This window comes from Nicotiana sylvestris, chromosome 5 (genome assembly GCF_000393655.2).
Source record: "Nicotiana sylvestris chromosome 5, ASM39365v2, whole genome shotgun sequence".
NCBI classification, from domain to species: Eukaryota; Viridiplantae; Streptophyta; class Magnoliopsida; order Solanales; family Solanaceae; genus Nicotiana; species Nicotiana sylvestris.
The window spans coordinates 181,712,969-181,727,921 of record NC_091061.1 but is presented as its reverse complement, the minus strand read 5'-3'; the positions used below and the strand labels follow the sequence as shown (position 1 = coordinate 181,727,921).

Sequence of the window (14,953 nt, the reverse complement as noted above, 5' to 3'; positions counted from 1 at the left end):
TGGAGTTTTATTATTTGAACCTTCCATGAGAAAAAAAACAAGAAGAAGCCTATGTCCAATTGTTATGGAACTATTTGTTTATATAGGAATTAAGTGTATTTTCTTACCTGAGTAGGAGTCGGATTGAAAATTTCCGATTACATTAAAAAATTTCCGATTGTTTATAGTATAATTAAAGTGAAAATAGTTTCATCCTTTTCCTAAGTTGAGTAGTAGAAAGTAGAGGCTGTTACATATTTTGTAATTTTCCAATAAGAAGAATTGAAAACCTTGTCCAATTAAAATAGCTAAACTAAGAGTGAATATAAGTGGAATAAAAACTTTGATAATTTGAATGACTGAATTTGTAGATAAGTCGAGGTAAATAAAACCTTTTATAGTGAAACTTACTTTTCTATTTTATTATTGGGCTTTAAGGTAGAATATGGGCTTGCAATTACTCAATTTGGACGGCCCAACTATATGGACCCAATGGATCCACAATGTATTTTAAGGTCGAGAAACTTTCGCAAACCACTATGTTTTAGTGGTTATTACCTAGTTGTAGCTATCGCTTACTATATTACTTCCTGTAGCTAGCTATGTTTTTAGGTTTTTTAGAGCGTATTCAATGTATTTAAGCTACTGTATTCATGAATACAGTAGCATTTCTAGGCGTGGAACAGGGCATTACACCTAAACAGATTTTAGGCGTGGAATAGGGGATTACACCTAGACATATTTTTGTATTCGACTGTATTCACGCATGAAACAGGGGATTACAATTGTTTTTAAATGAAAAGTGAATCAATTAACATAATAGACTCCTAATATAACTCAACAAACTCAATTATAACACACAAAATTTGTATTTCCAGTTATAAAAAAGATTCTCAACCGAAAAACACCCCAAAAACATAGTAATCTTCAGAGAAAATATGCTAAATATTTTTTCCAGCCAATAAATATAATAAAAACAGAGCAATTTGAATACATATTTACATCTGAATACATAAATTATATTAATTAAAAAAATATATGAATACATTCATGCAATACAACGAGACAGTGAATATAATGAAATACATGGAATACACGAGATACATTGAGATATATTAACAGAAAATTCAAGTTGATCAGCCCCAAACTCTGTCGTCTTTGTTCAAGAACAACCCTAATGTCGTATCGTCTAACTCGAAACGCCACTATTCTTGTTACCATAATACCCCCAATTGAATTTGAATGGCGTTTGTGGATTGGGACGGAAAATCCCAGATTGGGCAGAACCCTAGAACGACGAAGAGAAGAGGAAGACGGAGATTTATATAGAGTTTTGTTTCTAAATTCCAGATTGGTAATATAATCTGAAGAGGAGAGGAAGATGCAGAACCCTAGAACCCTCACGTTTCGATCCGAGCAGCAAATACTTTTTCTGGCATTGCAATGCTTTCCTCAATTTTTTTCTCTCATTCCCCTTTCTATTGGGAGAATTGTGTTTGGGAGAATTGTGGTTGTATTCATGGAGAAAGACTGGAGTTGAGAGATAGAGAGTGGAGAAAAATTTGAAAGAATGAGAGAAAAAAATAATACAATGCATATTTTATGATTTAAGAGTAGAATGTGATCATAAATAGATATTTGGTTATAAAAATCAAAAGGTAGCTATAAAATATAATTTTTTAAAAGGGTATTTATTTAAATTAAATAAGGTATATGATATAAAAATCCCAATAGAAAAACGCTTCAGAAAAATCCCCTGCCGTTCTTCTTCATTTTTTCGATTGTCCACCCTCCCTCCTCCCTCCCCGGTGCTTCAAATTTTACAAAGATTTCAACTTTCTTTGTAAATACCTCTTTTGGAGTTTTGGGTATTTGTTATATCATCCAAATATTAAAATCTGTTGATTTTTTATCCAAAAACCATAGTAATGAATGGCAGCAAGAATCTCCATTAAACACTTAATCCCATTCACTATCCCTTCTCATTTATCAAAACGATCGCTATTCTCTTCGTATTCAGCTTCTCATCAATCCAAAACTTTGGAATTTCTGGATTCTTGTCAAAGCTTACCTCAGCTCTTTCAAATCCAAGCGCATTTGATAATCACCGGTCTTTTACAAGTACAGAACCCTTCATTTTCTTGTAGATTTTTGAATCTCTGTACTCAACATTGTGATGTTGAATATACTTCTTTGGTATTTAAATGCATTGATTTTCCTGATACTTTTTCTGTTATTACTGTTATAAAAGCTTATGCTTGTAGTTCTGTGCCACATAATGCTGTTGTGTTCTATTTCGAAAGGCTTAAAAATGGGTTCTTGCCTAATAGTTTTACGTTCCCGGCCCTCATGAGTTCTTGTGCTAAGGAGGTAATTTGGATTTGGGTCAGAAGTGTCATGGACAATTGGTGAAAAATGGTGTTGATCGAGTTTTGCATGTTCAGAATTCTTTGGTGCATTGTTATAGTTGTTGGTCTTGCTAGACAGGTGTTTGATGAAATGCCGCAGAGGGATGCTGTGTCTTGGAACAGCATTGTGAATGGATATATAAAAGTGGGTGAATTAGTAGTTGCACGGCAGTTGTTTGATGCAATGCCAATGGAGGAATTTAGTTGGGTGGAATGTCATGATGAATGGGTATTTGAAGTCGAATAACCCCGGGAAGTGCCTAAAGTTGTTCCGAGAAATGGCACAGAGGGGATGGAATGGGAATGATGCAACTGTAGTTATTGTGCTTACTGCTTGTGCTTGGTCAGCTCGGAGGAAAGAAGGAAAATCTGTTCACGGGTCTCTTATTAAGGTATCTAAAGATTTGAATTTGATCACTAGTACGACTTTAATCCATATGTATAGTAGATGCGGAAGAGCAGAAATTGCTCGTTTGATTTTTGATCAGATGTCGGTCAAGAACATAGTCTGCTGGAATGCAATGATTTTGGGGTATTGCATTCATGGGAACCCGAAAGATGGGCTTAATCTGTATGCAGACTTGCTGAGTAGTAGATTACAAGGTACAGAAAAAGATCATGTTAAGAACATGAAGCAAGGTGACGGGGATCGTGTGCTTCCAGATGAAATGGCATTTGTGGGTGTCTTATGCGGTTGTGCCCATGAAGGACTGTTAGCAGAAGCAAGAACACACTTTGGCGTCATGAGTGATTTGTTTGGTATAAAGCCCAATTTTGCACATTATTGGTGCATGGCTAATCTTCTGGCAAATGTTGGCCTAATGCAAGAGGCAATAAAAACAATGAAGGACATACCAGCGGAGAGCAATTTACCACTGGAATCCTCATTGTGGTCTGAATTACTTGGCTCAACCCGCTTTAGAAGGGATGTAATTTTAGGAGAACAAATTGCAAATATGTTCATTGAGGAAGATCCCAAGAATTTTAGGCATTATTTGTTGCTATATGCTGCAGCTGGTCGTTGGGATGAAGTAGCTCAGACAAAGAAGAGGATGAAGAAGAGAGGAATAGAAAGAACACCGGGTTGCAATTTAAAAGACTTGAAGGAAATTGTTGACTACATGACAGAGACATAAACTGCAGGTATCTTTTTGTTAATCTAACTTGAGACATCTTTTGTATACTAACTGCCTGATAGCTTTTCAGCATGATGCGCCTGAGTAGGAGTGTAGGACATTGCTGTATAATCAGCTTCCCCACTGTTATCACTTTTGCCCTCTTATTATCGCTCTTTATTACTATTGTTAACACAGCAATGAAGCTATTTTAAGAATCACATGATGCTGTCTTCTGCTGGTCATCTAATCTTATCAGAATCAGAATCACAGATGTTGCCTCCGGTAGCTGGTTATTTTACCTATGGAATAGTCTTTGCTTCAAAGGAAAATCCTAGTTAGATGCCTGACCTCACCCTATATGATCGCTCACATGATACATGTTCATAAAGTTTGTGTCCTACTTTCTGAGAATATCAGCTGGGAACCTAAAAGTAATACTGCAGAAATAATTGTGTACTATACGGGAGATTGCGTGTCGGCATCATTAACAAAATATATTTCTTTCATTGTTTTCTTTGAGATGGTAACACATTCCTTTCACTGTTTGGGTTACTTCCTGTCTTTTTTTTTCTCCCATTTTTTGGTAAACTAATTTGTATTCATCGCTTAAAACATTATCATCTATTTAGGTGAAATACGTAGATATTACTGGTAATCTTTATTTCACTGGTACTAAAATCTTTTTCTTTGTGGTACATTTTCCTAAGCCGCCGGTGTTTCTATCAACAGGCACATATGTAAGTGGCTTCATATATGATGTAAAATATCATGTTATTAATTTGTTATAGTTGTGAGTGGTAAAAGATTGAAAATTTGAGTTATTTTACTCAATTGATTTGAGCAATCATCTTCTCTATGTTCAATATAAAAAGAAGAAACTGGTTGAAATATTATTATTTTTTTTTTTTGAAAAGGTAACAATTATATTCTTCAGCACCCAAAAAACGTGGCTGGTATCTAATATTTACAAGTACAACCCTTGAAAATCTTACAGAGAATCAAAAAGGTCTAGTAGTGATTCTACATCACCTATCAACTGGTTGAATTATTTACTCTTGTCATATTTATATTTGTGAGTGATTACTTGTCCATCTGAACTACTAGTCTGAGTTGCTGTACTCAAGTAAGAGCAAATAATATACTGTGTTTTGTGGTTAATTTAACTAGTAACACCTATTCTTCTGTCAAGTGTTGTATCTGTGCTGAACGTTTTAACACTCAGTTTGAGTAGACTTGGGGCAAGGACTTCCATATTACAGTCTGATATCATCAAAGTTACCTTTCTCTTGTTAAGAATCATTTTTTAAACTGGAGGTAATTGAAAAGAGCTACGTATAAGCAGGTCTTTAACCATTTTAGCTTCAGGAATTTGACGAGCTAGTTTATGTTGAGTTAAATCGAACATTGAAGAACTGATTAGTCCCTCTTTTAGTCTTTCCTCCTTTTTTAATCACACCAATCCTGTAAAGTAAGTAGCCACTACAAGATTAATGCTTGACTATTTCTCTAAGTTAATTCACCACACAATCTTGGAAATTTTGTGCCAACTTTAAATGGGTATTCCGCTTATAATTCAAATTCTTTGAGCATAATTGGATATCTTACTGCTATCTTCTTTGTTTGTATATACAGCTGTCTGTACTTCTTTGATACTTTGGGCGCTTACAATGAAGAACTTTAGAATGAGGGACATGCAGCTTCAGCGGAAGCTTTTGATGGATTTATGGCATAACTCCTCGAAACTGTCCTTACATCAGAAGGAGCTTTGTAAAAGCTAGACATCATGGTAAAGACTAAGAGTTATGATGGATAAGTACCGTCATGCATATGTTTTCAATATATTTGTTCTTATTTGAGATGTAATAAATTGTAGATTGTATACTTTTGAGGCTTTACTGATGATTTCTTTTACACACTTAATGTCTAGTGCTGTGCCCTTGTCTGAGAATGACTCAAAGTAGAGATATGTGGCGCTCATGGTATGCTTTACTGGTAAACTCCAACTCCCTGTTTGCATCTATTGATGATGTTTTTCTGTTATAACAATTTAAAACCGCTAGACATGTAGAGCTCATGCTACTTCACTGAAAACCCCATCTTCCTATTATAACAATATTAAACTATAAAACTGCGTATAAAAAACAATATTCAACTAAAAGATGTGCTTTATGATCTCAAATCTTGACTTTTGTTTGTACAGAACGTGCAATTAATATTGAACTTCCCTGTTACTTACTGTATTGTACTTGGTTTTTTTTTTTTATAGATTTATGATTCACAAATGATGCAGTTGTGTTTTGTTACGACATGCAGGTATGGAGGCTGGAAATGACCTCTGCACCCTCTCAATTCATGGAATCCTAATAAAGCTTGAAGCTTTTATAGTGGCAGTCACCTTGCTCTCTTTTTGACATTGAGAGGTTATAAATCTTTCAAGATCCTGAGCTCTAGCGTCAGCGTGGGCAAGAAAACACCATAGCAGGAATCCGGCATTTCGGCTGCTACCACGTCCTTGTTGCTGCTGCTGATGAAACTTGCAGCTCCTCTTTAAGCTGCATAACATATTATTGCACTGAATAGTTTGACAACAGAAGAGCAAAAGATGGGTCATTCTTTCTTTTAATAAGTCAAAAATGGGCCATTCACTAATAGTCTATTAGTGAGTTACTGATTATTGTTGTATCTTGATACATGAGGATCGCTCTGCAATATTCTGCTAAGTTAATTCAATGCCTATAAATATAGCAAATTTTACATTTTCATGTACATATCCGTCTTTGGATGGTGTGCTTATTTTGAGTTTTGACTTCTCAAAATGGGGTTAACCACTTCTTTCTTCTAGTTGAGAAACTCTTTTTCCCCTCATTTAGCCATGGTAATTTTACAACTATACAATTGTATAATATTTGCATTGATTTCAGTTTCTTTAACTTTAAATATATAAAATTTGCTTGTAAAAGTACATGAAACAATATAAAATTTCAGTTTTAGTAATCATGTTGGGGATAAATTGTGACAAAGAACGATCTAAATTTTAAAAAATAAAATAAGGGGAAGGGGACTACACGAGAGTTGGCTAAAGTAGACATTACTAGTAATATTTTCCAGCATTCCTGATAACGATATATTTAAGAGGCATTTACTGATAAAGATATCCCAATAAAGTTATGAGGTACAGGGCATATGATTAAAAACAATGAGAGTAGAGATATAGTAACTTAATCCACAAAATACATTCGAATTATCTTTTTTGCAAATTTCAATTACTATGCAAGGGAACATTGGAGGAACAAATTTGAGACTTGATGATATTATTAGCATTGCACTCTTCTCAATTTCCCACATTCAAACAAGCTGAGAAACCTCCCCTACATTCTGTTCCTCCCATTGAAGAATAGTGTTGTATTCTGGGCCGGGTCCGGGCCTTCGTGGGCCAAACGAGCCGGTCTTCGTGGGCCTGGGCTCTGGCGGTCTCGGGCCTGGCGGTCCCGGGCTTCGTGGGCTCAACGGGTGGAACCGGCCCGTGACGGGCCTAAGCCCACATGGTCCTGGGCTTAATGGGTCGGGCTCGTGGGCTTCGCGGGCCTAGCGTTTTTTTAAGGCAATTTCTTGTAGTATCATGGCTATATTAAAAATATATATGTAGTATATATGTAGATCTAATTATTAAAGTGCTTGACGAAAAAGAAAAATAATAAAACAATAGTAAAATACTAAATTGTCATGCATAATATATTGTCTTGTAGTATATATATTGTATCTTATGTATATATATTCGCATAATATATTGTCTTGTAGTATATATATTGTATCTTATGTATATATATTCTCTTATATATTTTCTTGTAGTATATATATTGTATCTTATGTATATATATTCGCATAATATATTGTCTTGTAGTATATATATTGTATCTTATGTATATATATTCTCTTATATATTTTCTTGTAGTATATATATTGTATCTTATGTATATATATTCTCTTATATATTTTCTTGTAGTATATATATTGTATCTTATGTATATATATTCTCTTAATATATTGTCTTGTAGTATATATATTGTATCTTATGTATATATATTCTCTTATATATTTTCTTGTAGTATATATATTGTATCTTATGTATATATATTCTCTTATATATTTTCTTGTAGTATATATATATTGTATCTTATGTATATATATTCGCATAATATATTGTCTTGTAGTATATATATTGTATCTTATGTATATATATTCTCTTATATATTGTCTTGTAGTATATATATTGTATCTTATGTATATATTGTAGCTTATAAATAATTCTAAGTAAAGACAAAGAAATATTGCGAAAAGATATTCAAGGTAGAAGCAATAAATTTTATTACCAAAAATGGTATATCTTTCTTAGTCATCCTTCCCCAATTGAATGAGCACAACAAGGTATTAATACCACCATTAGAAGGAAAAAAACTAAGGAAGATGTGTCAAAATACAAGTTATATATTAGTCTATGTATTATCTCTAACAAATCTCATAAATCCTTCAAGGTTCGGAGGAGGTTGCGTTGGTGGTGATGGAAAAGAAGCTTGTTCATCACCACTTCCGGGCGAAGCTGAATCCTCCGCAAGTTCCGCTATCATTTCTTCATAAGCTTCATCTATCGCCGGTTGTGCTTCTGCAATTCCAAAGTTTCTTCTTTCCGAGCGGATCCAATCTCTAAACAGTACTAATTTTTCCAAGCTATCCCTCATAGACGCTCTATGATCACCTATTTGCAGTCTTGCTTGACTGAAAACGCTCTCTGATGCAACAGTTGAAGCTTGAATTGGAGCAATAACTTGATTGAAAAGATTAGCTTTTTTTTGTATTTGCAACGGATTTCTTCTTCTTCGCCTTTTGTATCATTGGAGCAGAACTACTACTATTTGCTAATTTTACCTCATTCCTCTTCTTCTGCGTCATCGCTTCTCCTTTGATTGAAAAGACTCAGTCTTTATCGATGAAAATACCGTAAATGAAATGCTTGCTAGGGTTTGTCTCTCTCTACATTTTCGGAGCTTGGGGTCGTTCGGGGGTATTTAGGAATATTTTGGCAAAAGTCACGTGTTAACCCTACTTTAGCTCTGACACGTTTGCTTTACGCCGCTCAAACGAACATCTCATTTCCACCCGATTTGCAGTCTCTATGCTCTGTTTCTTCCTCAAATTTCCAATGCTGTTCACCTCCTCTTCCAATTTCCCTCATCTCTTTGTCTTCTCTCTTCCTGGACAGTTTATTCGCCTTGATTGTACAGTTATAAGGTGAGTTTTAGTTTATTTTCTTCTTGATTTTCGGAATAGCTGCTGCGTATAAATTGTTTAAACTGATTAAATTATTCGTCCATCATTCTTTGTAATTCGTCCAAAAAAAAAACTGGGATATTTGGAGTTGTTTCCCATTGTAGTTGGGGGTGAATTCAATCCCCGCAGGGCGTTCTAAGCTCTCTAAAGGTACTCTTTTTTTCCCCTCAAAATTTGATTTATGAAAAATCCTAATAGTTTGTTATATTTGAAATAAGAAATAAGAGAAATATTCAAATGTGTTTGTTTGGCTAAAAAAGTTATCAATATACTTTATAAGCTTAAAAACAATCAAAAGAGGATAAGGGTAAATTGTAATCAAATATAATATGCCCTAGAGATGACAATAGTAGTGTTGTAAAAGTAGATCTGATAAATGCTAGATTCAGAGAGAGAGAGAGTTTAGAGATAGAGAGAAGTTGAGAATTGTATAATCAATAATAACACTCGGCCCTATTACAAGGTGAAGGTCTCCTTTATATAGTAGGAGACCTTCATCGAAACAATCAAAATAAAAAGTACAGAAGTGGTTGGCTTCTTTGTACGGAAGAAGCCAGACCCTAAACGACGTCGCTTTCTGTTCTATCAGTTAGGCCGTGCCCTCCCTTGGGCCGGCCTCATTATAATGGACGTGCTCACATGGCATGGGGACGTTGAGAGCCAAATTTTGCCTTATACAGTGTTGTTGCTGTTTGCAGGGTTTGTACTTGGTGCCTATGCGTGTATTGTATCCGCTATCGCGTTTCTGTAAGCAAATGCAAACTACTACTACCTATGAAATGGTGAAAGGATTAGTATCACAACTAGGACCAACAAGAAAACAAAAGTATATCTTTTCCTTTAATCTCACTTTTGGAATTCTGTTATTAGCACTCATTTTTTAGAGTTGGGTATTTATTACTCTCTTTGTCTCAATATATTTGATGTTGTTTAATTGAGCACAAAACTCAAGAAAGAAAGAAAGAATTTTGAAATTTTATGTTCTAACACAAACTATAGATATTTGTGTAACTATAAATCATCTTATATGGGGAAATTTCATTCTTTTTGGCATAGACTGAAAGGAAATACTATCATATAAATTGGGACGGAGACACTATGAATATGAACTTTGCTAGGATGCACTGTTTCTTTTATGTTTACATGGAAATTGGAAAGGATTTGTCATTTTCTTGTAGGAAAAGTTGACGCCCGAGTAGAAAAGATAGGTGCATTGCAAAAATTATCGATGGTAATGCCATCCATAGATATTCTACATTCCGCCCTGAGGAAAGCAAAGAGGGTCTCCCTTACAAAGGGTAATCTTTTCCTTTGTGTCTATATAGTATATAGTTCACCACTTTCTTATAGTTTCAATTTTTTTGTTGGATTCAAGCATGGATGAAATAAATTATGACATTTAGTTAAATGTTTAATAGACATTGTTAATCTTGCAAAATGCGAGATACGGAAACTATGAAGAGGTAAATTTTAATCAGTCTACATATAGATTCACCTATTACGTGCTCTGCCTCTACAATTACTAAGTAAGCTTTGTCCATCTTTTTTTGCTTCTCTTATCCCAGCTTATCTGCACATGCTTGTGTTTGGTATTCTCGATTTTGTTTTTCACAGTATCGCAAATGCTGCTGGATTCAAATGTAGTTGCATGCGGCTTTTGGATGCAAATTTAGCTACTACTGGATTTCGAATTGGATATGAAGTATTGAACCCGAACAAATCTGTACCTAATCCTATGTAACTCAGAATGGTTTCAATCTCCCCGGCTCTTCTTTTGTATGCCCTTACTGCTTTAATTTTTTTCACATTCTTTATTTCCAATGCATGAGATCTCTGTAACTGCTTGTAATACTTGATAATAACACTGATTCTAGAGCTGCCAATAGAGATTCATCTCTTCAGAAGAGTAATACCAAGTCTCACCCTGCAGGTTGGTGGTTTGAGAAAGATAGCGTATTTATTTTGGATGAGGAGGGGCGAGCTGAAAAGCAGCAGTGCGATGTTGCTGCTTCAAAAATTCCCCACAACTTCTCTTTTATGCCAGATAATGAAGTCATCATGCGCCAGCATAAACATTGCTTAGGAACTCTATTCCAATGTCAGCCAAATTATGTTACAGGTATGAAAGAAGCTCTGTTTGATATTTATGATCTTTGTTTGTGCCTTACAACCTTCACTTCTGTGAAGTGGGACATTTCTATTATGAAAAGTTGTAATATTTGACATATGTGATATCTGGTCCTTTCCCCTTGAGTTGTCCTCATGGTCATATTTTGGCTAGATTTTGATACTATCTTTCTTCAAGTAATATTTTGGATACAATTAAAGGAGATAAAGTTCATAAAATAATCTCCGATCATTCAGATAAGTTCATATTCCTAGCTCACTTTAAGCGTGTTTCTGTTATCGCAGTTCCAAATGAACCCTGACCTATGTAGGGTTCACTTGACTTGAAAGACGACTGAATCATTTCCTGATATGTTTAGTTGAATATAAATTCATCATTGATAAATCCCTATATTTATTTTTTAATTTAAGGGAATAATTAAGTTATTTGGATCCTGCTTATTTGTTCTCCCTGCAGTGCTTGCATCCTAGCATCATGAAGGATATTGAAAAGCATGGGTACACTGTACCGACTTCTATTCAGGCTCAATCCATGCCAGTTGCTCTTAGTGGAAGAGATCTCTTGGGTTGTGTTGAAACTGGTAATGGGAAGACCGCTGCATTCAACATACCCATGATACAAGTTGTGTATTTCATTTCCATGTCATATTCTGAATCTGTCAGTGTTGTACTTGATCTTGCTTATATGAGATGCTTCAATTGTTGTGATGTTTAATAATTACAATACATGTTATTCTCTTTCCATGCAGCATTGTTTGGCTCAACAACCTCTTCAACGTGGTGATGGACTTTTGGCATTAGTGTTGGCGCCTACGAGAGAGCTTCCACAACAAATAGAGAGAGGTGGACTGCGGCACTTTAAAATTTGTTGCATCTTCTTAATTAATATTATTTTACTCCTTATTTTAGTCATCACTGAATCCTCTGTTTTATACAAGGTACAACTCATGACTTACAATCTTTTGGTTGTGAATGCCATCTTTGCTTTTGACGGAGTTTAGCTGGAGCTCATTGAATATAGCTGAGATTGCATTCTAGCTAAAACTGTACGTCCTGTGAGTTTACTTTTGCGCTCTTCTCTCTTCTTTGATTTTCTCACCTTCTGTTATTTTTAAATTATTATCTCATCACAGGTCCTATTCGATTAAACTGTATAATTGGGGTAAAATAGTTGGTCGATGGTTTCTCTCTTTTGTATATACTTCACAATCGCTAGATGACCATATTTCTGTATTTGGTGGCTTTTTATATGTTCATGTCTCAGTTTACGCTCTTTCCTTCTTAGTATTGTGATATTTTATTCTATTTTTGTGCGGCATGAGTTACTCCAGAGATAGTCATTGTGCAGATATTCTGAATTGTTCCTTCATGATCTCTTGTTATTTGATGAAACAATATATTTACAAGGTCTCACATTGACTTGCAGGACGCCTGGAGTACCGACGGTTGCGAAAAAGCACATTAATGGATCATTGACAATCAAAAAAAGAATTCTCGCTCAGTAAACGAAGCTCATGATAAAAATACCAATACCGTAAAATAGATAACTCTTTAGCAATGATTCAGAAAGAAGAAAAGTTGTTGCAACGCCGCCTCAAATATTGACAGGCAACAACTAATAGGATGGAGCGCCCTTTGCCCTAAGAAATAGGCGGCTTCGCCTTCAAGCCGTCAATAAAATCGAGCTAATATGTGATCATGACAGTACACTGATGCATAGGTCTTCTTTACTTTACGGCCTTTTGATTATGATGCATCATGAACGTGCCAATATGTGGTCGGGGTGAGCGGTGGTTAGATATAGGGGTGGCTTCGCCGGCTTGGATTGGAAGGAAGGGCTTCGCTTTCCGATCGCTTTTTGAGGCTGGTTTGGATGAGCGAGGGCAAGTTCTGTCTTCTCGCAAATGCAAATCATGTGAATCTTGATGGAACGATATCTCACATACAGCATGATCTTAATATTGGAATAGCTTTTCCAACTTCAGAAGAAGTTAAAAAATCAAATCTGTTATTTCTTTTCGCATTCACTGGTCTAGACATGTTGCAAGTAGCCCTCAAATGTATGAATTTTATCATCATATGAAAAACCAACATGGCAAATTTAAATGCAAACGTGGCTTAACAAATGATGTTAACAACACTATTAAAGGGTTATTATCACTTTTAGCCTGCACCAAAAACTATTTATATTCGGTAGCCGAAAAAGTTTATAACATTTGTATATAAAAGTAAGCCCGGGCAAACACCCACTAGTTAGTCTATACTTCCCAGTTGGATCATGCTTGGGTCGCTTTACTCGCTTATATATCCAGTCATTCCCGATTAGGATTTAGGGGAATGACAGGCCGGATCGGGTCGACTCACCTATATTTGACTGAATTACTCGTATGTGATGTAGGGGTGGGCGTTCGGGCAGTTTGAATTAAATATAAAATTTCGGTTTGGATTTTCGATTTTCGAATTGAATAAATGACAATCCAAATCCAAACCAAATAAGCTCGGATTGGATCGAATTTTTTTAAGTTCTGTTTCAGATTAATCGGGTTGAATATTTTGGATTTTCGGTTTTGAGCTTATAAGTTGACATGTTTCTTTCTTTTTACAAAAATGAATATCCAAATGAAGTAATCATATTAAATTTCCTGAAAAAGTTACTCATTCTCACCGCAATCATCCAAATAAAGTATTCAAGTGATGAAATTACTATCAAGAAAATGCAACAGAGATATTAATACGGCCGATAAGAAGTAAATAGTAAAATCATGTCCAAATAGAGAGTATTCTGACAGTACCTTAGCAATTAATATTGCATATATGAAATAATATCTAATGTATAGGTTGTTTAACTTATTATTATTGACATTTAGATAATGGACTAAATATAAAGTATAAAATTTTCTCAAATCCAACATCCAATCCGAAATCCAAAAAATTTAAAAATTTAATCCAAAATCCAAACCAAAAATTTTAAAAATTCGGATTTCGATTTGGATTTTGCGTTTGCCCAAACTACGCCCGCCCCTAATGTGATGTACCTCTCCCCACCATTGGGTCGGGTAAAATAGCACGGGCTAGCCAGTTTTTGGACTGATCATTTAAAAATAGCCAACATTTGTCAGGTCATTGAAAAATAGCCACTAATTTACTGCAACAGAGACCGGTTCAGCATAATATACTGGAGTTTGGTGCACCTCTATATGAACTTCCAGCATATTATGCTGGACTCCAACACGCGGGAAGTTCCAGCATAATATACTGGAGATTCTAGCACCTGTATATGAATTTTCAGGATATTATACTGGACCGGTATATTCCAGTATACTTATGCCGGAACTCCAGTATATTATACTGGAGTGTTTTTCGGATTTTGAGCAATGTTTTTGTTCAGATTTATCTTTACATGAAAAGTGGTTAAATTTCGATTACGTTTGAAAGCAAGACTATTTTTGAATGACCGCAGATAAATTTGGCTATTTTTGAATTCCTCCCTTGGGTTGGCTCCCCCGTCTGCTTCTCATTTTTTACTTCTGCTTTTCATCCATTTTTTGGTGGAATACATCGAGTGTCCCTTAAATTTGTCAATATATTTTATTAAAACATTTAAAATATTAATGCATATTACAATAACGCATATGAAAACATAATAAAATATTCCTACCATAAAATTAATTAAGGATTATAGGTGGACATTTCTCGAGCATACTTGTAACAGTAATGACAAGATAAAGATAAGTCAGCCAAAGACGTCTCAATAAAACTCCAGGCCTAAAGCCAAATTTCAATAAGAGACTTTAGTTTTTTTTCTTTTTATTCTATTGTATAGTTATCTTGCAAAATATAGTATTAATATTATATTGGTTTCTTTTTTCTTTCTTTCTTTTTGTCTATTGTGTAGTTATCATATAAAATATAATATTAATATTTATATTGGTAAGAAAAATCAAGTTAATAAGATGTTAGCCACGTATTTACAATTCGTTATGTTGGATCTTATTG

At 34.8% G+C, this 14,953-nt stretch overlaps 2 protein-coding genes across 21 annotated transcripts; both read left to right on the top strand.

Annotated features, from left to right (window-relative positions):
• Positions 1-2,290: 2,290 nt before the first annotated feature.
• On the top strand, positions 2,291-6,325 carry LOC104244252 (pentatricopeptide repeat-containing protein At3g51320-like). Its single transcript, XM_070147405.1, is given in 7 exon segments — positions 2,291-2,294; positions 2,347-2,449; positions 2,451-2,574; positions 2,576-3,530; positions 5,138-5,291; positions 5,433-5,497; positions 5,819-6,325. Coding segments are annotated over 4 exon segments (1,179 nt in total). The 3' UTR covers positions 3,524-3,530; positions 5,138-5,291; positions 5,433-5,497; positions 5,819-6,325.
• A 1,541-nt stretch (positions 6,326-7,866) lies between these two features.
• On the top strand, positions 7,867-13,069 carry LOC104244253 (uncharacterized). Of its 20 annotated transcripts, none has more exons than XR_011399996.1 (8): positions 7,867-8,791; positions 9,529-9,656; positions 10,475-10,606; positions 10,761-10,949; positions 11,415-11,615; positions 11,707-11,800; positions 11,896-12,003; positions 12,384-13,069. XR_011399996.1 is itself a non-coding variant. In XM_070145733.1 (7 exons), exons 3-6 carry the CDS (start codon positions 10,941-10,943, stop codon positions 11,970-11,972), a joined length of 318 nt encoding a protein of 105 aa, XP_070001834.1. In that variant the 5' UTR covers positions 7,867-8,791; positions 9,529-10,606; positions 10,761-10,940; the 3' UTR covers positions 11,973-12,003; positions 12,384-13,069. The 20 variants fall into 20 exon arrangements, 2 of the variants coding, with proteins under 2 accessions (XP_070001834.1, XP_070001833.1); XR_011399994.1 differs by having other exon boundaries at positions 10,445-10,606; XR_011399993.1 differs by having other exon boundaries at positions 10,009-10,606.
• Positions 13,070-14,953: the final 1,884 nt, after the last annotated feature.

Bases quoted from the DNA above. Each gene is read 5' to 3' on its own strand.
- LOC104244253 (XM_070145733.1), top strand. The intron at 11,616-11,706 runs GTCAGTGTTGTA...CTTTCCATGCAG, and splicing joins CCATGTCATATTCTGAATCT to CATTGTTTGGCTCAACAACC.